Here is a 22,028-nt window from a genome sequence, read left to right as displayed (position 1 = left end):
TGAGTTTTTTTTTAATGTTTTTTATCTATTACCACTTTTTCTCAGCTCTCACAGAACCGATTTCTTTCAATGGTACGTCAAAAGATCACAAATCGTATCTAGTCGAGGACATTATCCTTAAAAATTGAAAAAATTTCCCTCGTTCCCCGTAAATGGGGGAAACCTCCAAAAAAATTACAAATTTAAAAATCGCTAATTTTCGAAATTTTTTTTACTTAAAATTGCCATAACTTTTTCAAAAATGAACATATCAATATAACTCTTTTTTATATAGATGCATAATATCATTTCCTTTCATTTGGTATATTTTTTTCATAAATTTAACCCTTAACGTGCCCACAAGGGGGGATTTAAAATGACAACTTTTTCACAAAAAATTAATTTTTTTAACTTAAACTTTGAAAATGTTCCGGAAAGTCTGACACTTTTATATATATCTTAAATTAAAGGTAATGTAATATAATTTATTATGGAAAAAAAAAAATTGCGGACTTTATTTTATCTTCACGGTGAAAATGGCTACCAAATGCTATTATTGTGTGAAAATTCTCGATTTTATTTTTTACATATATCATCAATACAATTTTTATGAGAAATAATATTTATATCCCTCTTTTATTCGACATACTTTATCTTAATCAGGATATAAATAAGGAAATATCAGATCATGTAGCTTTTGGAATAATCCACCAATTTTTTAAAACTAAACACTATCTAATGATTTGTATCGAAGCGTTTTTTATGATAGTGATTTTAATCACTGTCAGATATCATTATACTTGATCCATCTATGCCACGTCACCACTGTGCCGCGACCCCCCTGTGCTGGGTTTTTTATACATTCAAACAGTCGTTTTTTTAAGTTTTTGAACACCTTCACTAGCATATCTGTTCCAATAAGGCCCGATTCTCGAATAATGTTGTTCCAAAGTCCTAGGCTTGTCCGCATACACTTTGGAATTCATATATCCCCATAGAAAATAGTCACACGCCAATTAGTCCGGCGACCTAGGCGGCCAACAAATTTCTGTGTTCCGCGAAACCAGTGTGTGGCAGAAATGTTTTCGCAACAGTTCAGTCGTTTCTTTCGCGGAATGGCAGGTTGCCCCATCTTGCTGGAACCAGGTAGCTGATAATTTTCGTCTACATTTTAATTCAGGTACCAGAAACTCATTCAACATTAAACGATAGCGCTCGCCGTTAACTGTTCCATCGAACACGTAGGGCCCCACGATACCATATTGGGCGACACCCATCCAAACCGTTAGCTTGGGGGAATAAAGAAGCTTCTCTTGCACTAGCATTGGATTCTCATTAGACCAGTACCGCATAATTTGCTTATTTACATCGCCATTAAGGTAAAAATGAGCCTGGTTAGTAATCGGTAAATAGTCTAACGGAAATTTGCCAGAATCAAGTTTCTCGAACATACTCTGAGCAAATGATTTTCTTGTTGCTGGATCAGTTGCTTCCAATTTCTCAGTGATTAAAATTTTATAAGCATGGAAATTAAGGTCATCGGACAAAATTCTCTGCAGAGAAGTCCGTGAAATACTCAAGTTTGCTGATCGTTTACACGTTGATCTGACGGGGCTAATCTGTACTGACTTTCTCACTTCTTCCTCCATTTCTGGAGTTCGTACGGAAATTTTTCGACCACTCGGTGTTTTTTTACACGCATCACCATTTTCCTCAAAGTTTTTTATCCATAAATTAACCGTTGGTCACGATGCAACCACACTTTTTCCGTCAAGATTAAAATTTTTACGAAACTCACGAATTGCACTCACGTAAGAGTCATTATTCTTATAACACCCAAAGAAAAACCTCAATCAATTTTGATAGAGAAATTTTATCAAGAGTTTATGATAATATTTTATTAATACGAACAAAATAACCATTCTTATAAATAATTATTGTTCAAGACAAGAAAAAAAATTATATTGATAAATATACCATAGATTCAAAAGTAATGATATATTTATCAAATTGAACAATGAATTTATTATATAGATCGAGGTTTTTCTCTGGGTGAATAAGCTTTTACAATAAACGCACGCTAAGCACCCGTCCATTGCTTCATTATGATAAAATCGCAATGAAACATAATTAAGCATCGTCTAGCTATCTGGAACTGGATTTACCGTTCTATTACCACAAAATTTGTCATAAGCAAGAGTGATGTCATAACCTTGTTAAAAACATGTTAGAACATTACGAAATGCAAGAAAAAAAGACACTGTTCATATTTGTATGTTATCAATGGATTTAGAACAAGTCTTATCTTTGCTTTCGTTAATGCACTGCTTAATGTTTTATTCGCATCAGTTATCCTGTTATAATTTACGTATACATCTTGATGATAATAACAAGTGACACTTGTTCTTAGGGCACGAAGGTAGAATGGCCTTGGATAAAATAATATTGCTTCAATAAACTTTTGAAGCATTACCTCTAATTCAATAGTGAAACGTAATTTGACTACTTAACTATATTGGCCAAAATAAAAACAAAATGCTTTTATTTCTTTAAATATATTTATTTATTTATTATATAAACAGGTAATGCCTATACATGAAATTTAGTTGTTTCAAAATACTTAGATAGCAGTTTTAACAGAGCCTCACTCATTATCAAAATGAAAAAATAACAAGAAACTAATAGTTTACAAAATACTGTAATCTGAAAAAATAAAAATAAACATGTTTATTAACATATACACTGTATTCGCTTTGCAGATGATATTGTTATCTTAACAGAGTGAACATGACATGAATGATGTGCTAAAAGTTTTATCGAGTGCACTTGATAAATTTAAAATGAAAATAAATTGTATGAAAACTAAAACGATGCTTATAAGTAAAATGCACTCGGATCGAAATCTTCTTAATATACAAATGAAAAATACACGATTACAACAGGTCCGAAAATTCTGCTACCTTAGAAGTATCATAGCTTCTAATAATAAATCAACACCAGACATCAGAAGAATAGTATTCCAAAACAAGAATAATTGTTTTGATCATTAACATACGTAAAAGATTCGTTAAAACATTTTTCTGAAGTGTGCTTTCATATGGAAGTAAAACATGGACAATTGACAAGATAGACAGAAGCCAACTAGAAGCATTATATATATGGAGAAAAATTTTAAAGACAAAATGGATAGACAAGTAAAGAAATGAGCAAGTTATAGAAGAAGTACGAGAAGAAAGACAGCTGATAAAGATGATTGAATCAAGAAAAAGAAAGTTAATCGGAAACATCATTCGACACAATGACTTTATAATCAACATCTTCGAAGGAAAAATAACTAGGAAGAAACCAAGAAAACAATATTTTGAACATATCTTGGAACTCATAAACTTTGTCTTTTGTTTCATTGAAAAATTTTGCGTCAAACAGAAAGGAGTGGCTTCAACAACGAGGTTTTGCCTTTAATAGATGATGATGTTTATTAAGTATAAGTTAAAACTATTTGGCGAAGAAGTAATAAAAAAATCAATACTTATTTTATTAAGAAACGTGGAAACATGGGAAATCCACCTTACAACAATTTAATTATTTTTATAATTTCAAAAATTAAGCAGATACGGGAAATTTTCAAATTTCAAAATGTTCTTGGCTCAAAATAAAAAATACCCGGAATTGTGAAAACGAAAACTACTTTTAGTGAACATTAAGCTTTGAGCACATTCAAATTTTCAAGAAAGGTGTAAAAGTCAACATAATAAAAGTGATGAATTACCACTCTTAGATTTTGAAAATAAAACGTCAGTTGCAAGAAAATNAATTTTCAAGAAAGGTGTAAAAGTCAACATAATAAAAGTGATGAATTACCACTCTTAGATTTTGAAAATAAAACGTCAGTTGCAAGAAAATGGTTCTTCAGCAAGTGCTACCATTTCTAAAAGAAGAAAATAAAAATTTTTTGAACAATTAATTATGCAAACAAAGCTAATATCTTCCCTAAAATATTTGTTATTTGTTAAACGTAATATAAACATTTTTTTTTCTAAATTTAATAGTGTATATATTTTTTTTTTATAATAAAGTCTGAAGTTCGACAAAAAATATATATTTAAGTTTTATTTCTTTAGCATTTGGCATGTTTTTACTAATATACTGCAGCGACTTAATAGGTTCTAACAATTTCCTAATTTTTTTGTCTCAAGAAAGAGGGAGAATATCACATTTTTTTCATAGAAAATAATAAATACAACCTAGTAAATGGTATCACATTTTTAATAAAATGTATTTTTACAACATTTTAGAAAAATAATGAATTATTCAAATTCAATTTTTTGGTATTTAGCCCATTCTTGATTTAATTTTTAACGCTATATTTTATTTTTGGGTTGTTAGATTTATTTAATGAAATCAGTTAGGTAAACAATAGGCTTAGTTTGGTCAAATTATAAGGAGAGAAAAATCGGAAGCTTTTTAAACGGTTTTAGAAATGAATGTTAAAGGAAATAAAAGAAGAGGATAAATGTAAAATAGGTAGTTGGGTACAATTATATGAGGACACTAGTGTGTGTAAATATGATAAGGAAGATCTTGTCAAGTGAAGGTTAAGGATACAAGTGGGGCCAACCTCAAGTAGTTGGAATAAAATCGAGGGAGAAGAAAAAGGATCAGGTAGAAAAAGAGTATTTTTACAAAAATTTAAATGTATAGATTAATTTCTTCGTGCATTTGTAAATTGTTTAACAGTAAAATATAATTTATAAGCACAATACATATTCAAATACTTTATCAATTACAATTGATAATTTTATGAGTTATTATAATAACTCATGAAATTGAAAATAATATGTTTAATGATTTTGTTTGATAATTAAGATTTTTCTGCTTTTTAATATATTTATTCAAATTTTATTTTTTTCTTACCATAATATAAACTATTTTATAAAATACCGCGAGTATTTTATTATTTTGTAAAATACAAGCGTATAATTCAATATGATACAAATTATATTATATTCATGTATAAAATTTACATCACTACTTAAAAATAATAGACTTGTAATAGTTTACTTCTAGCAAACAGAATTCTTTAATGAAAATAAGTTAACTGTTTTTATTTAGGGTTCAAAATCACGGAGTAAAACGATCCTTGTGAACGGAACCCAAGATAACATTGAAAATTTCATGAACAAAATAAAAAAAGAAATTGAAGAAAGAAAATAAGCTAACTATTATTTTTTCATTGCTATTGTAAATATTTTTGTAATATATTAATGTATAATCCTAATATAAAATGTAAAACAATATAATATTTTCTTTCCAAAGTTAATAGTCTCTTACTATCTATAATTTTTTTAAAAATTATCTTATCCGCCTCTTTCTCTTTTATAATTTTATCAACTTTTGTTTTTTAATTGTATGTAGTTAGTTTAAATAACTTACAAACTAGAAAATTATATTTTGAAGAGAAAGAATGGTTGATAACAACTTTTGAACCAGTATTTTAGGAATTATTAACATTTGTATACTTTAATAGAATAACTTGAGATAACAACAGTATTCCTCGCATATTGGTAACGCTGTCTATCTTAATAAGCGAATATTCTGCTCATCATACGTGTCTTGCTCATTCCTATCACTTTCTAATCAAAAATTATTGTACACTGTTTATTGTGTAATTGTTCCATGTTTTCATTAGATCTTTGGAAACTTTCCACGTCATTACTGTAGACATTACTTTTTTTAAAAAAATTATTTAAATACTAATTTTTTTACCCTACTGACTTCAAAATGTATATTGTAGTAGGGCATTGAAAATATTCACAATATCCCCAATGTATAATATATATAATGTTAACCCATTTTTTCTTAAAGTATTTAGGGCCGAATCCCGATTCGTGTTTCCTATCAGTAAAATTCCTTACTGAGTTCCAGCCATCAAAATTACTTAACGTTTTTTTCACCAGTAGATGTGTACAAATCCAATTGTTTTGTATAGATTCATTTCTCCAACATGGATCATCTGGGCTAGGCTCGCGGCATTTAACGTGTGACCTATCTATGCCGCTAGCAGTTCAATAAGAGGCAATATTGTAAGAACGTTGAAAGCTGTATAATTAACAGTTCTATAGGCACGGCACTTCGTAGTAGGGTTCTCGGATGTAAGTTTGCTAGAGCGTACATGTTTGTCTTTGGATGCAGAAGCACACTAGCCCAACGTATGCGTAGATCATATGGAAGATCGTATCAAGTGGAGGTTTAGAATAAGGGTGGTCGACCCCAAGTAGTTTGGATAAAAACGAGGAAAAAGAAAGATACTGCATTACGTTCCTACTTATTTAAATAAAACAATTCTTCGGCTAATAAAAAATAGTAGTACTATATTTAATACCAATATTTATCCAAAAAACTCATATAAATGAACCTTCTTGTTCTTAAACAAATTATAATAGAATTTCTGAAGATGAGGTATTATGATTATAATAATTTATTATAATATTAATATGATTCCCTCAGATTTATTTTATAAGCATTAACAAAACTAGAGTTGCAAGGGCTCAATCAAAATTCAATTAGGTTTAATTTTTTATTCAATTTTTACTTAAAATATGATACATGTTGGAGTTCTATCCAGAGTTGATTATACCGTTGATATTCATTCATGTTCTCTATCCACATTGGTAGTTGAGTTATTGTTATTAAAAACTATTTTTAACACGCTTATATTAGTTTCACCTGTATGTATGTATGTATGTTTGTAACTCTCCAAGCGCCACGCGTTATCGCATATTCCGTTGTCTAGACTAGATAAATAATAAATATAGTTAAAAAAAACTAAAAAAACACGCTTTTAAATCACATCGAACTAAAAAGTTAAAAATAATTTTAAACTTATTTAAAAAATAATTTTTCACTTTTTAGTTTCATGTTATGATAGTAGTTACTATCAATATCATGGTTGTAATGGGTAACGGGAAATCAAAGTTCGATTCCGGAGAGGGAGTCAGAGAAACGGCGACCACATCCAAGGAAATTAGGCGCAACAAGGTGCGCAAATTACTCACACCCGGAACGTGGAGGTAGTGACGAAAAATGACAATACGGAAATCATCCCTCGTAATCGGAATGAATACTTTATATCTCTTAATTAGAATAAAGCGTGTTAATATATAAATTTTAATAGTAATTAGAATATATATATACAAGTAAAGCGACTTAAGTACGTAAACGTATCATGCAATAGGTATAGCCGTGTTTTGTCGGCGGCCGGGTCGGACTAACGTTATACCTGACGTATAAACGGCGATAGGAATATATACGTAAGCCGTATGACACGCGGATGGTATTGGTCAGTCAAAATAAAAATTTGTTTATATATATATAATATTGATGACACGCACGCGTGTAAGGGTACGATAACCAAAAATAAATTTATACAGGAATAGTGTTACCGTCGTGTGGTGAGCGAGGCGTGGGGTGGGGTGAATGCGTTATGACAATCTAGTCAACGGAATATGCGATAACGCGTGGCGCTTGGAGAGTTACAAACATACATACATACATACAGGTGAAACTAATATAAGCGTGTTAAAAATAGTTTTTAATAACAATAACTCAACTACCAATGTGGATAGAGAACATGAATGAATATCAACGGTATAATCAACTCTGGATAGAACTCCAACATGTATCATATTTTAAGTAAAAATTGAATAAAAAATTAAACCTAATTGAATTTTGATTGAGCCCTTGCAACTCTAGTTTTGTTAATGCTTATAAAATAAATCTGAGGGAATCATATTAATATTATAATAAATTATTATAATCATAATACCTCATCTTCAGAAATTCTATTATATATTTATTGAAACATTTTTATTTACATCAGGAATTTCTGCCAAATATTAATGTTATTATTAAAATAATACGTTTTTAAGTTAAAACTGATAATTCTACCATTCAAACAGTGTAATAAATGTTACAAGGATATACTCTAAAATTTGTGGTATTTAATTTTAGCTAAAAAATGTTAAAGTGTATGCAACGTAGAAAATGCAATGATTAGTTACATTGTAGAATTTTTTACAATAACGGTTTTGTATAACAATACGATAAATTTTCAACGGAAAATAAATAATTGACTGATAAAAGTTCTTAATAAAAATATTTATATTAAACACTAGAGGGCGACACATAGCTTGGCCCCAAACACTATCAATAACGGCTCAGCTGAAAACATTGAAAATGCTAATCCCGTCTGTACATCCGTAATCGCACATGGCGGCATTTACCGGTGGTTACACTAAGGTAGTAAAGATATAATTTACTCGTATAAAAAGTATCGACAGTGGATTTTTAATTAATATCTGTCGTCATAACCTTTGTGAAAAATAATTTTATACTTCATTATTTTATATTTTTATAGAAATTTATTATGTCTTATAATCAGTAAGCATATCTTAAAGCTTTAATTAAAACGTTAAATTATGCTAAACATAAATTTTTACATTTTTTTCTGATATTTTAAATTAAAAATTTATTCAAGATTTTTTTTTATGAGGGTAATATTTATTGTGTTTGTAAAACAATTCTCTTTAAAAAGCTTATAATTTTCAATCAATTAAACAAAATTTATTATTTATTTATTTTTTTGTTTTAATATTCTGGATCAACATTAGTGGATCAACACTCATTACAATGTTTTGAATATTTACTGATATTTTTTGTTTTTAACAATACTTTATTTTAGTTGGTATTTTGTATGAATTATATTCCTTTGTAAGTTATCTACTAGTCATTCTTTGATTTTGGTTGGGATGCCATACTTTTTTTATTATTATTTATATAAGTTAAAAGAAAAATGGGCAATAATAAAAATGATAATTTCTTTGTTAAAAACATAGAGGTATAGATAATTATTATTTTATACTTCTTGTGTTTTTAAAACATCCACATAAAAGGACATAAAAACATTTTTTATTAAGCTAAAGCTTCCATAGGCGCACGTATGGGTAAATAAATAGTATACATAATTCCTATAATTTATGAAAGTACTGATAAGTGTCCTAATTATAATTTAGATTTTTTCATTAATCATATCTATTATTCATCAATTTTCATGTATAATTTTCTTTTAATGATTTATAATGTTCAAAAAAACCTGTTTTTTTAACCTATATTGTATTAAAGCTAATGTACTTTGTGATGAAAAAAGAAAAAATGTCCAAAATCTCAATTTTCAGAAGTTATTTGTCATTAAAGCCAAAAATCATACAGTTTACGGTAAAAATGACAGGTTTTGTTTTGCATAGCACTAGAATGTATATGTATAAATTATTTAAAACTAAATCAAATCTAAATATTTCTTTGTGTACTTTAGAATTAAAAAAAAAAGACATTCAGACAACTTGTCTTCTATGAGTAATCAGTCAAAAATTATGTAATTTTTGGTGGATATGTTAATTTTTTTTTCAAATATTGAAGCATTTTAAGACAGTTATTTTAATAACTGTCAGATATCAATAGATTATAAGTAAAAATACCTCAACTTTACTTTGATGAATACCACCTACTGTACTTCATTTTTAAATTATTAAATAATTATTGTATACTTAAAATTAGTTTATATATATTTAGTAGTTTTTTTTTTACTTGAAAATATTTTTTTAGGCTTTCTTAGGGGCTTCATATTAATGTTTAAAGACTAAAATTAAAATTAAAAAACTATTTTTTTAATTAATTTTTTTTTGGAAAATGTCATGTATGCTAGTAATTTGGAAGTATATATTAAACTTTTATAAAATAATTCTATTAACCATAACGATTCAATTTTCATTAACAACATGTAAAAGATTATTTTCATTATTGCACCATTTTAAATATTGGTTACTCATTAGTATGACACAAAATAGGTTTACTAATATTATTTTCTATGTTTTGAATATGATTTATCTAATATTTTAGTACTCCCAAGTTTTTGATTAAATGTGTGCCTATGAAACCTTTTTTTTATTAAAGCTTTTATGAGCCATTTAGACTCTTAGCCGCCAAAATTATTTCCTTCTATCTCTCTATCATATGCTTACTCCCAGTTCATTCCAATTTCTTCTAATAATTCCTTAACACTGTCCTTTCATCTTTTCTGCAGTCTTTCTCTTATTCTCTTTCCCCTCGTCATATGTCAATACTCCTTTCATCAAACTTCCATCAGCCCGCCACATGGCCTGCTTATTCTATCCTTGTCTCTGTGATGAATTGGACCACATTTTCTCTTTTGTAAAGCTGATATAGATGGGTGATCATTCTTATTTCCATCTCTGTTCCATATTATTGAATATTGTTCTGTACATTTTTTTATAAACTTTTTCTCAAATGAACAAAGTGTATGAAAGCTTCTAGAAAAATAATAAAAGTGTTATTATAAAATCCATTAGAAAATAAAATAAATACTTAACCTATCTTTAATACTTAATATAGTTTTAAATTGTATTTAATAGAATTAAATATACATTTTTTTAAATTTTTTGTATTTCTTTAGGGATATTGTTTATGTGGTAAATTTGAATTAATTTAAAAGAAAAGATTTATTGTTATAATGTCTTTAAATAATATATTTTAAAATAGCTATTACACTCAAATAATCACTTTTATCATTTATTTATTTTTCTGTAACTTAATTTTCAATATCTTTTTGTTTAAGTAGCTTGTAATAATATTATATATTATATAAAACATAAAATGTCTTAAAATTTAAAATCTTTGAGAATAAAAACTAAAAAATATTAACAAATTAAAAATTATTGATAAGTATTATTTTTAAAGGAATTCTGGTGCACAAATTTGCATTACTGATTATTCAAATAAACTTACAAAAGTAAGATTAATGTATTATAATTTTATTTATGAAAATAATATTTTTTAATGTTGATAACAGGATGGATTTTTATATTTATGCCAACCTTATGGTACAGTTAAAAATATTACGATTCATTGCAAAAGGCAAGATAACTTTGCGTTTATTGAGTTTGAGGAAGAAAAGTAATTATTTCCAAAGGCTTTCTAATAACTAAGTCTTTTTTTTAGAATAATATAATATTAAAAAATTTAATTTTAACATCCAATAACATTATTCAAAGCATTATTGATTAAATGAATAACTAAGTATGGATCCAGTGTGTATAATAGGTCAATTAATATAGAATAAAATAAAATATTGCATTTTTATACACAACAAATAAAATTAAAACAACATACAGGCCAAATAGAATAAAATGTAATTTTTAAACATAACTTTTTTTTTTTTTTTTTTAATTTAAGTATATGTGTTACTTATAAGTAAATTGTTATCCAGTGTCAAAAAAAAAAGAAGTACTAAAATTGTATATTATATTTTGCTTTTCCTTAGTGAATTAATTTATTGGTAGATAAAAAAAAACAAAATTAAGAAAAAAAATGTTTAACTTATGTTTTTTTTTATACGTGTTTTAGCGTTGTTAATGGTAACATTGTTTTCGAAATATATATGCGATTTTTTAATAATTTTTTTGTGGCTCTTTGAGTTTAATATTTTTTTGTTTTAAATTAATAATATTTTCAATAAAGTTTTAATGTCAAAGGGTGTTCATACCACCTATTAATATGTATATATAAATAAATTGTAATTTTAATTTTTCAAATTTTACTATAAATTGTATTTTTCATCCCTCCATCTCTTTTTTGGTCTTCCTCTACCTTTTCTTCCTTCAAAATTCATTTTTATAACTGACCTTATAGCTTTCAATTCCTGTCTCTACATAACATGACCAAACCATCCAGGTATATTTTGTCACATCTTATCTATGATTGACGCTACACCTATACTCCCTCTTATATGTTCGTTCCTTATCCCATCTTCTCTAGTTACTCCACTCGTCCATCTAAGCATTCTTATCTCTACTCTACTTTCTTGTCAATCGCACAACACTTTGAACCATGCATCATAACTGGTCTCACTACAGTCATATAGAATTTACCTTTCAGCCTCATTGAAATTCTATTATCACATAACACACCAGATGCTTTTCTCCATTTTAAACACCTGCACTAATTCTGTGTCTTACATCCTCATCAATACCACCACTCTTTTACACAACTGAGCCTAAATACTTAAAACTTTTCACCTCTCCCAACACATCCTTGCTTATTGTCACTGGTCTCCTTATTTCACCTACCTCATGTTCTCCTTTATCAAACTCGTACTCTATATACTCTGTCTTACTCCTACTTATTCTTAAACCCTTTCCTTCAAGAGCAGGTCTCCACACCTCTAGTCTTTGATTAATTTTTTCCTATTAACACTATATTATCAGCGAACAACATGGGCTTAAAGCAGAACCTTGATGCATTCCTATTTTTACCCTAAAACCTTCTATTACTCTTTCTACACTTTTTACCCTGGTACAAGTGCCATCATGCATATCTTCTATTATATTAATGTTTCTTTTTGGAACTCCTGATCCTAAATACTTAAAAATTAAGAAATATGTATTTAAAAAAAATGAAACAGTTCTTGTCCACCTCTTTAATAACTAAAACTAAGATGTAAAAAAATCACTGTATTTTATAATAATTAAAATAGTATTTTTAAATAGATTTTAAAATTTTAAATAATAAATATTTGATTGATATATTTTGTTATTAATATCTTGTTTAACTTAAAAAAATTTGTTTAGTTCTGTTCATAGAATATTAAATGAAAAATCAGTTTTTCCATCATGTATTTCGATTGAACTCTCTAATCAAGTATTAAGAGAATTGAAAACTATTTCAAATGAAGAAAATTTTCTTCCACTAGGTAATTCTGAACAAATAGAGAAATCTTCAGAAAATGATATAAATAAAACAGGAGAAGTTAATACAAGTGGGTCAGTACTTTTAAAGATTGATATATTTATTATCTATTCAGTATAATTGATATTCATTTATTAAATCATATTTTATGATAATCTGAAATTTTTCTAATTCATAAGTTTATTTTTTTTTTCCTTGAAATATGTTGTTGAACATAAATTACTTTTTAAAAATTATTAAAGTATTTGTTTAGAGTTTAAAACAATGTTAGAAGTAATGTGTCCAACTCATAGAAACCTAGAGTTAAAAAAATTTTTTTTTAACTTTTAAATAGCTCCATTAATAAACATTTAATATTGAATTTATACATTTAACTTTTTAGTATATAACATAAGAAAAAAACCAAAATTAATTAACAATTTATTTTTAAATAGTCGTATCTAACAAATAAATATTTTATTAAAATTTAAATCTATAACAAATATACATATAACAATAAATATAAATTGATATATCTACTTAAATAATAAATTTAAAGTTTTTATTTTTTATACACTTAAATAAATAAAATGTTTATTAAATTATAAATAATTACCAAGACCCAGAATTTTATTCGTTTATATATTTAGTTTAAGTCAATTTGAAGATTCCTAAATTTCTATAAATATTGTAGGACTATATAATAGCGTTAAAATATTTTTTGTTATATGGGGGACAAACCCCTCTAAATCTCCCAAAATTTTAACCTCAGTATTAATAAATTTTCAAGTCAATTAAAGAAAATTTTTACTGATGGTGTATTCAAAATAACTTTAAAAAATCAATAAATACACATAACTTCAGATACTAGTAATTCAACATATCTTAAAAATTTGTCCCCCATAACCAGTCTAATTTTATTCAAATTAAGCCGGTAAAAATTATTACTAGATGATATTTCAGTGGATGTGATTTTAGAGTTCTTTACATTGTCTACAAAATATAGATAATTTTGGATTGGTTATAGATCAATTCATATTATTGCTAAGATTATATCATTAAAAATTATTCAATTAACCATAATTTTAAAATAACCTATATGTAAATAAAAAATACTTTTCTCTTCATATAGACAATCAATTTATTTTGGACCTAACATTTACGGTGAAGATTTATTAACAATTATGAAACAAGAAAAACTTGAGGAAAAAGATAAACTTTTCAGTTTGGAAAATGATGAACTTTTTGGAAAGCCTATGAGCAAAAAATGGATTGCTATTAAAGAGTATATTACTAAATTAAAGTCTAATTTAATTTTAAAAAATTATCAAATTATTTTCAACCTTTTAGCTTGACGTTCCCTATTCATTCAATTGATTTTCATAAACGTTTTGAAAATTGTAATGATGGAAAAATTCAGATTGAAAAAAAATTGAGTCCTAATATGTTTACTGGTTGGATATCTATTTTTAATAATGGTGAAAATGTTATAGAATCATTAAAGGAGATTAGTAATGCAATTGAAAAATCTAATGTTTTAAATATGTAAGAGAATATAGTATTGGAAGTTGTTCATTTTAATCTATGATTTTTTTAATTTCATTAGAAATGACTTAGAACTAGGAATGTTAATTGGAGCGTTTGATCTTATCACAAATTTATTTGCCCGTGGATATGTTACATTTGTTGTTGGAAAGTCAGCCAATGTTGTTTTATGTGACTATGGTAGAGCAATCAATGCTACTACTTTTAGAACTCTTCCAAATGTTTATAGTTTATTACCAATATATTCTTTTAAAGCTTATACAAAAGGCGAAGATTCTGTTGCAATTCTAAAAGTAAGTACATTAACTATATTATAGTTTTTACTAATTAGGATTTTTAAAAATTCTAAAGACACAGACTTTTAAGTTACTTTTTAGTTGTATAAATGAGTTATAACACTTATAATAAAATAAGATTCAATCAATTAATTTTTTCTCTATTAAATTTTATGACATACTGTAATATATTTATTTTTGACCTTTAATATCTCTTTTTTTTTTTTCTAGAAATCACATAAATTCAATGTGAAAAGTGTTAATGCTGACAGAATTGTTTTAAAACTATTTATTGATGATAAAAAGGTTAAAATTCAACTTAAAAAATGGAAGCCAACAGTTGAAGAATATGGTGTACCGTATGTAAACATCAAAAGTGGTAGCAAAGTTGAATTAATAAAATTTAAAGATATGAATTCAGTATATATTCGTTCTAAAGAAAAAAGCCATTTTAACTTATTTTTTTCAACATGGAATAATTTGGCTGCATACTGTTATGAAAATCGTAACTATAAATTCATTATTATTTAAATAAATGACCCCGTTTTCATAATTATAGCCCAAAGTGTCCTGCCTGTAAGGACAGCTCAAAGAGCTTAATGCACGGCAGTGTATCAGGTCTGGGGCAAAGTGAAACCTAGTATTTAATTTAAACTAAAAATTTTGTTTTTCTATTAATAGTTAAAAGCATTAGTTCACTAATGGGCTTATGATTAGTACCTGTTAGTATACTGTTTTTGTACATATTCTTTATCTTTTGAAAAATATTTTCTGTAAAATAATCGTGTAGCTTATATTCAAAAGCTTATATGTCCCCAAATGGATTTTAGGTTTTGATTTATAATTTATTTTAGTACTAAAAAAGTGTTTATTTTCATAAAAAGTATTAAAGTTAAAATTTTTGACTATAAAATTAGTAAAATTAACTTTTACATTTTTGGAAAGTAGCTACAAAATTACATTTTTCTTATACCTAAGTTAACCAAAAAAATTTTTTTTTGTTTAGCAAAATCATTAAATAGAGAACCATTTTATGGAGAAATTATTGCATTTAAATCAAAGTTAGATAATAACAACTACACAAGAGCTAGAATCTATAAATGTTTGGGAAACAAATTTTACATTGTGAAACATATGGATAATCCATTTAAAGAGATAGTTAACTCAACAGAAATGATTGAGCTACAGTTTAAACATAAAATTGTATAAATTTCAAAAATGCATATGTATAAAGTGTTCCACCAGGTGTGAAATCTTTAATAACTTATAATCCAGTGAATATTTTGTATTAATTTTTTTAAAAATAATTATTACAATTTTGGAATATGTTAAAAGCATATAATTATAAATGTGCCTAATAAAAAAAAATAATATATTACAATTTTTTTTCCAAAAAATGTTGGCATGTTAACAACAACTTAACTAAAAGTACTTATTAAATTACTAGCATTTTAATACATTTTGTGAGTATGTAGCATTGGTACAGTATGTGTTATAAATATACATCAGTATAAGGTGTACCTATCCTCATTACATTTTCACTGTATGCACTAAAATACTTATCATTCAATAAGTACTTATAGAGTAAATATGTAGTAAGGTTAGGTACAGCTTGCACTGTTGTATATTTATTATATTTATAATGCATATTCTATCACTAATGATAAACCTGTAAAAATTTTCTTTTAAAATTTAAAAAAAAGGAAGTTACACAAAATATTTGCTGGATCAAAAGTTATTAATGATGTCAAAATTTGGTGGGACATTATATATATGTATATTTAATAAATTAAAAAATATACAGAATTATAATAAATATTCTTAGTTATCTTTATTATAGGCACCATTAAGTGTATTAAAAGTTGGTTTGAAAGAAGCTGTACCATATCCAATAAATGGTTGCGCAAGAGAGTTTATTAATCATATATTTGATCATAAGTTAACTGTGGTATGCATTATTCATATTTAGTAATTATTATAACTATATATTTATATTTTTAAGCATTTTAATGAAGATGATGATGGTTGGAAATCAATTGAGTTGTACCATTCTGTTATACGAGAAAATATTAACAATATTTTGCTAGGCCTTGCACAGCCAATGTGGTTAAAACCAATTCAAAATAATTCAAGTAAGCAAATTATTTTAGAATTTAACTGAAAGTAGCTAAATAGTTAACTATTTACTAGTTTCAATTTGCAAGTAATAAATTTTTGATTATTTAAGTTTCATATATAAAATTTTATTTTACATCTATTATTACAAAAAGAATTCCTGAAAATTTCTCATTTCAGAATTATTATAGAATAATAAATTATTAATTATTAAAAAAATTTTGATTTAAAATACAAACATTAAAATATAAATTTAAATATACAGAATGCCTCACTAATTGATATTTTAAATTTGATTATCATTTATAACACATATTACTCGGACAACGCGGTCGGTCGTCCAAACACTGCTCGTATGTGCATTCATACCCACTTATACTCCTAGTATCTAAGGGAAACAACTAATGTTTGCACATTTATATATAATGTTAAATGAGTACTCGTAAAAATAAAAATAAAATAACAAGTTAACTAATCTAAACCTAAAATTTAATTATAAAACAAGTTATAAGTATAATTATGACTTCATTGTAAATTTTAAAGTACATTTTTAACAATTTAGTTATCATTTTTTCAAGCTTAATTTTTTTTTTAGTGGAAGAAATTGGAAATTATTGTAAGCACTCACATTTATTTAAAAATGAATTGCCTGTAAAATCATCTGTACACCTAACGTTTGTATTGTATCACGAAGGAATTTTTTATATGAGAGATAAACATTTTGGCAATTCATTTTTAACTATGAACAATATGATAAAAGAGTATTGTAGTTTGAACTTATGTCCATATTTACCTCATGACAATGAAGTTTGTCTTGGACAATTTCCTGGTATGTATAAAATTAAGCAATATGTAACTTAAAAAAAAAGATATTATGTAAAAGGTTTAAAAATATGTTGATATTTTTTAAATTATTAGCTTCCTATTTTTGGGTTATTAGTTTATACATACAATAATTAATTACTTAGTATTTTCATTACTTATTTGAAAGTTATTTAAATGATGTAATAATTTAAATTCAAACCAAATTAACATTGAAATAATGATCATAATACTAAATTTAATTATATAACTTGGCAAATGAGATGGACTCACATTTTAAATAAAAATATGATCAATGCATGAACTAGAACTTTTAATTACTCTAATAACTGTTTTATACACGGAAAGAAACTATGAGATACCAAAATATTAAGATAATACTATTCACAGAGATGATAGTAAAGCAATATTAAAATTACTACCAATGATATGATTACCAATTTTATTATCATTTTGAAGATAAACCTTGGTGTATAAAAAGTGTTGATAATAGTGTACTATCGAGTGATGATGTGAAAAAAAAGGTGGAAGCGTATTTTGACAATATACCGAATATGGAATATCCGAAAGAAACATTAGAGGATATCTCTTGGAACAAGGGACTGGTAGATTTAATTAGTGAAAAAGAGATATGGAAGGCTGTGACATCAATGAAAAAAATAACCCAGCACAGTGGGATCGCGGCACANAATAACCCAGCACAGTGGAGTCGCGGAATAGTGGGGATGTGGCATAGTTGGGTCCAGTATAGATTTAATCTGACAGTGATGAAAATCACTATCATAAGAAACGTTTCGATGCAAATCTGTAGGTAGTGTTTAATTCTAAGAAATTGGTAGATAATTACAAAAGCAAAATATTTTAAATTATATATTATATAATTATTACAATTAATTCTTTTCAAATTGTTATTGATTTTTATTTTTAATATGTTAAAAGTAATAATTTTTTAACCTACTTTATTTCGTCCGTTAAAGTGAAAATTTATAATAAAAAAAAAAAATGAATTTATTACCATAACTTTGAGCTCAACTTGCAAGTTTTTTAATTGACATTATTAAATAGAAAAAAATGAAATTGTTAAGATTAATATGCAATCAGGAAATTTTATAATAACTATTTACATTAAATTTATCAGAAAAGTTTGATTTTATTTTACATTTTTATCGTAATAGATCACTTAAATAAAAATCATAGTAATCATTTCTAATAAACTTTTGGTGTTTAAAAAGATTCTACAATGGAAATATTCAGAACTTAATTAGTTTTAATAATTTACTTTAACTAAAAGAACCAATAAAAAAAAAGTTGTTAAAAAGATTGAGCATATTATAAAATTTGATTATAATTGTAAAAATCCATCGTTAAATTCAGGTGAATTTTGAAGAATCTTTTTTTTTTAAATGTATGATTTATATAGCAACATGTTACAAATAAATTTGGAATATTATAGACTGGTAGTAGCACACACAAATAGAGGAGTTAAAAATTAATAAATTACTAAGTAAAATTATTTACATTTGTAGTTGAATACTTTTATCATATCAAATCTAATTGGACAATAAATACTTTAAAAATATTAGAAATGAATAATTTAAATTTTTTGTATGAAAAAAGCTGGTTAAGCTACTTTTTATTTGAATAAGGAATATTTTTTCAATTTTTAAGGGTAATATCTTCAACTATTTACATAATCATTTGATGTATCATTAAAAAAAGTAGGTCAAGTGAGGGTTGGCAAAATAAATGTAGCCACAAAAAAAACCACATAGTAAAATAAACATTAACATGAATATAAATTTCTTCTCACGAGGGGAGACTATAGTGATAGAATCCTTTATATTTATTGAAGTTATTGAATCTAAATGAGATAAAAATCAAATGATTTGAAAATTTTTTTCTAACTCAAAAAAAAATGCAAAATATTAATTGCCACAGACGGATTTGAACATCGTACCCTATGCATGAGAGACACAAATGTTATCTATTCAGCAACTGATCGTCGCTTTTGTTGCATGATAAAATTAACAGTTTAAGTTAATTCAAATTAAAAAATTACTTTATCAACTTTAAAAAAGTAAAAAAAATTTAATAAGTTTAATTTCTTATGTCTTATGAAATTCATTCTGTGTTAATTAAATTATATAATATTTATGATAGGCAGTGTATTCCCCTTGTAAGATATTTTAAAATAAAATAAAATACATAACCCTAGAATTTTAATACAAAAATAGCATATTTTTGAATACGGTAGCCATTTACATATAGAAGATAGGTTGTCGGACAAATTTTTTTTTTTAATAATAAAGTATATAATATAAGCTTTAATTTAAGATTCAATATAACTGTGTTGGCGTAGGGTGATTGATAGGGTAGTATTGTGGTGCCGATACTTAAAAGTAAAGGAGACATACAGGAGTGTGAAAATTAAAGAGGCATAAAGCTTATGAGTCATAGTATGAAAATTTGGAAAAAGATAATAGATAAGAGAATAAAAAATGAGACATCGGTATCTAAAAACCAGTTTGGATTTATGCCTGGTAAGTAAACTATGGAGCCAATTTTTGTATGAGGCATCTAATAGAAAAGTTTAGGAAAAGAAGAAAAAGCTGTGTATGGTATTTATAGATTTGGAGAAAGCGTATGACAGAGTACCAAAAGAGGTTTTAAAGTGGGCATTAATGAGAAAAGAAATCCAAAAAAGGTACATTAATATAATAGAAGATAAACATGATGGCAGTTGTACCAGGATAAAAAGTGTAGGAGGAGTAATAGAAGATTTTAGGGTAAAAGTAGGAGTGCATCAAGGTTCTGCTTTAAGCCCATGTTGTTCACTGATGATATAGTGTGTGTTAATAGGAGGAAATTAATCAAAGGTGAGGACGTGTTGGGAGAGGGGAAAAATTTTAAGTATTTAGGCTCAGTTGTGCAAAAGAGCGGTTAGATTGATGAGTGGAGTTACTAGAGAAGGATAAGGAACGAACATATAAGAGGGAGGTTTGGTCATGTTATGTGGAGACAGGAATCGGAAACTGTAAAATCAGTTATAAAAATGAATGTTGAAGGAAGAAGAGATAAAGAAAGATAAAAAAAAATATGGAGGGATGTAATCAAATGCGATATGAGGACAGCTGATATGGGAGATTGTGTCAAGGGGAAGTTTAGGATAAGGGTGTCCGACCCCAAGTAGTTGGGATTAAGGCGAGGAAACAGAAAAAGACTAAAATCATTAGGAAACCTATAAATAGTCAATATCTTAAAAAGCTTAATATTACATTTAACTATTAGCTCAACTTAATTAAAATTAAATATCACATTATAACTAACTATTTTTATGTTTAATATATATTTAGAATTTTATCAGGTCAAAAAAATAATCATGTTTTTTTCTAACTTGCTCTGCTAACCAAAGTAATTTTTTATTGATGAATGACTAATGATTATTTTTTTTATACATCCATTAGGGAAGTTTTTACTTAGCTCATTGATACTTATAGCACTTTTATTTATAAATCTCATTTAGAACTAATACAAGCCTATCTTTAATATCTTTTGAAGCACATACAACAACATTTTACTATAAAGATTATTCGTAGAACAACTATGCTAAACTTTGTGAATACCAATATTATTAATATCACAATTTAATTTATTAACTAAAGAATAAATTATATCCATTTAGTATTCATTGTTTGTTTTTGGAATACATGTCAGATTCAAAATCAATTTTTTTTCTACAAGAAACATTTTTTTTTTATATAATTGAGGATCTTATATTTATTACATGATACATGATAAATCGACAAAAATCACAACATTAAATATGCATAGTAGGAGACATATTATTAACACATATTTTATATAGCATATTATTATAATACAACCGTCTGCTACACAAATTGATTGAGAATTAATGATTTAATATGTGAAATTTTAATACTCAGTGAAATATTATTATTATGTCTTATTATAGATGGACTATGGTACAGAGTAATATGCATTCAAGTTAAACCAGGACATCTAGCTAAAGTATATTCAGTCGATTTGGGCAATATAGCTTTTTTAAATACCACAAATATGAAAAAAATACCTGAAGAAGTTTTATATCATCCAGCTCATGTCTATTTATGTTTGTTAGGTAATTTTTTTTAATACCTTTTCCAATAAAAATTTTTTTTAATAATTTTGAAAAAATTTCATATTTAGATAATGTGGATGTAATAAGCCTAGAACAAAATGAAATTTTGAAACAACATGAAAATACTGATGTTGATTGTACTATAGTTAAATACTCAAATAATAAATATTTATTTAAATGTCCATTTCTTGAAAATATCCTGAAATGAGTTTTAAATATTTATCTTTTAATAATATATTAATAAAAAAAAATTGTGCAATTTATATAAAACATTCATTGAATTTTGAGGAAAAAAGATAAAATATTGTTCTTTTGGAAAATAAAATCTCTTAGTTTTTTTATTTTAAAATAATATT

At 26.1% G+C, this 22,028-nt stretch overlaps 2 protein-coding genes across 6 annotated transcripts in view; both read left to right on the top strand.

Annotated features, from left to right (window-relative positions):
• The window catches only part of LOC126906309 (UPF0235 protein C15orf40 homolog), a 9,025-nt gene extending 3,726 nt beyond the window's left edge, over positions 1 to 5,299 (top strand). For 3 of the 4 annotated variants that reach the window (XM_050686868.1, XM_050686860.1, XM_050686850.1), the window contains one exon: positions 5,092 to 5,299. In XM_050686868.1, coding sequence (XP_050542825.1) covers positions 5,092 to 5,193 — 102 coding nt within the window. In that variant the 3' untranslated portion in view covers positions 5,194 to 5,299. Of the gene's footprint in view, positions 1 to 2,738; positions 3,566 to 5,091 lie in introns of those variants that run through there. The other variant, XM_050686873.1, reaches the window with a different exon arrangement.
• A 2,942-nt stretch (positions 5,300 to 8,241) lies between these two features.
• Positions 8,242 to 21,944, top strand: LOC126906154 (uncharacterized). 2 transcript variants are annotated; one of them, XM_050686477.1, is made up of 14 exons: positions 8,242 to 8,418; positions 10,792 to 10,843; positions 10,904 to 11,007; positions 12,681 to 12,872; positions 13,910 to 14,062; positions 14,128 to 14,322; positions 14,384 to 14,615; positions 14,829 to 15,102; positions 15,604 to 15,800; positions 16,438 to 16,545; positions 16,600 to 16,729; positions 17,308 to 17,541; positions 21,508 to 21,672; positions 21,741 to 21,944. In XM_050686477.1, the coding sequence occupies exons 1-14, from the start codon at positions 8,405 to 8,407 to the stop codon at positions 21,878 to 21,880; spliced, it is 2,190 nt and encodes a 729-aa protein (XP_050542434.1). In that variant the 5' UTR covers positions 8,242 to 8,404; the 3' UTR covers positions 21,881 to 21,944. The 2 variants fall into 2 exon arrangements, with proteins under 2 accessions (XP_050542434.1, XP_050542444.1); XM_050686487.1 differs by lacking the exon at positions 8,242 to 8,418 and adding an exon at positions 10,508 to 10,523.
• Positions 21,945 to 22,028: the final 84 nt, after the last annotated feature.

The sequence above is a fragment of the Daktulosphaira vitifoliae genome, unplaced genomic scaffold, assembly GCF_025091365.1.
Source record: "Daktulosphaira vitifoliae isolate Bord-2020 unplaced genomic scaffold, ASM2509136v1 Scaffold_1, whole genome shotgun sequence".
NCBI lineage: Eukaryota > Metazoa > Arthropoda > Insecta > Hemiptera > Phylloxeridae > Daktulosphaira > Daktulosphaira vitifoliae.
Note: the sequence above shows the minus strand (reverse complement) of the source record. Positions and strands in the feature narration are given on the sequence as shown.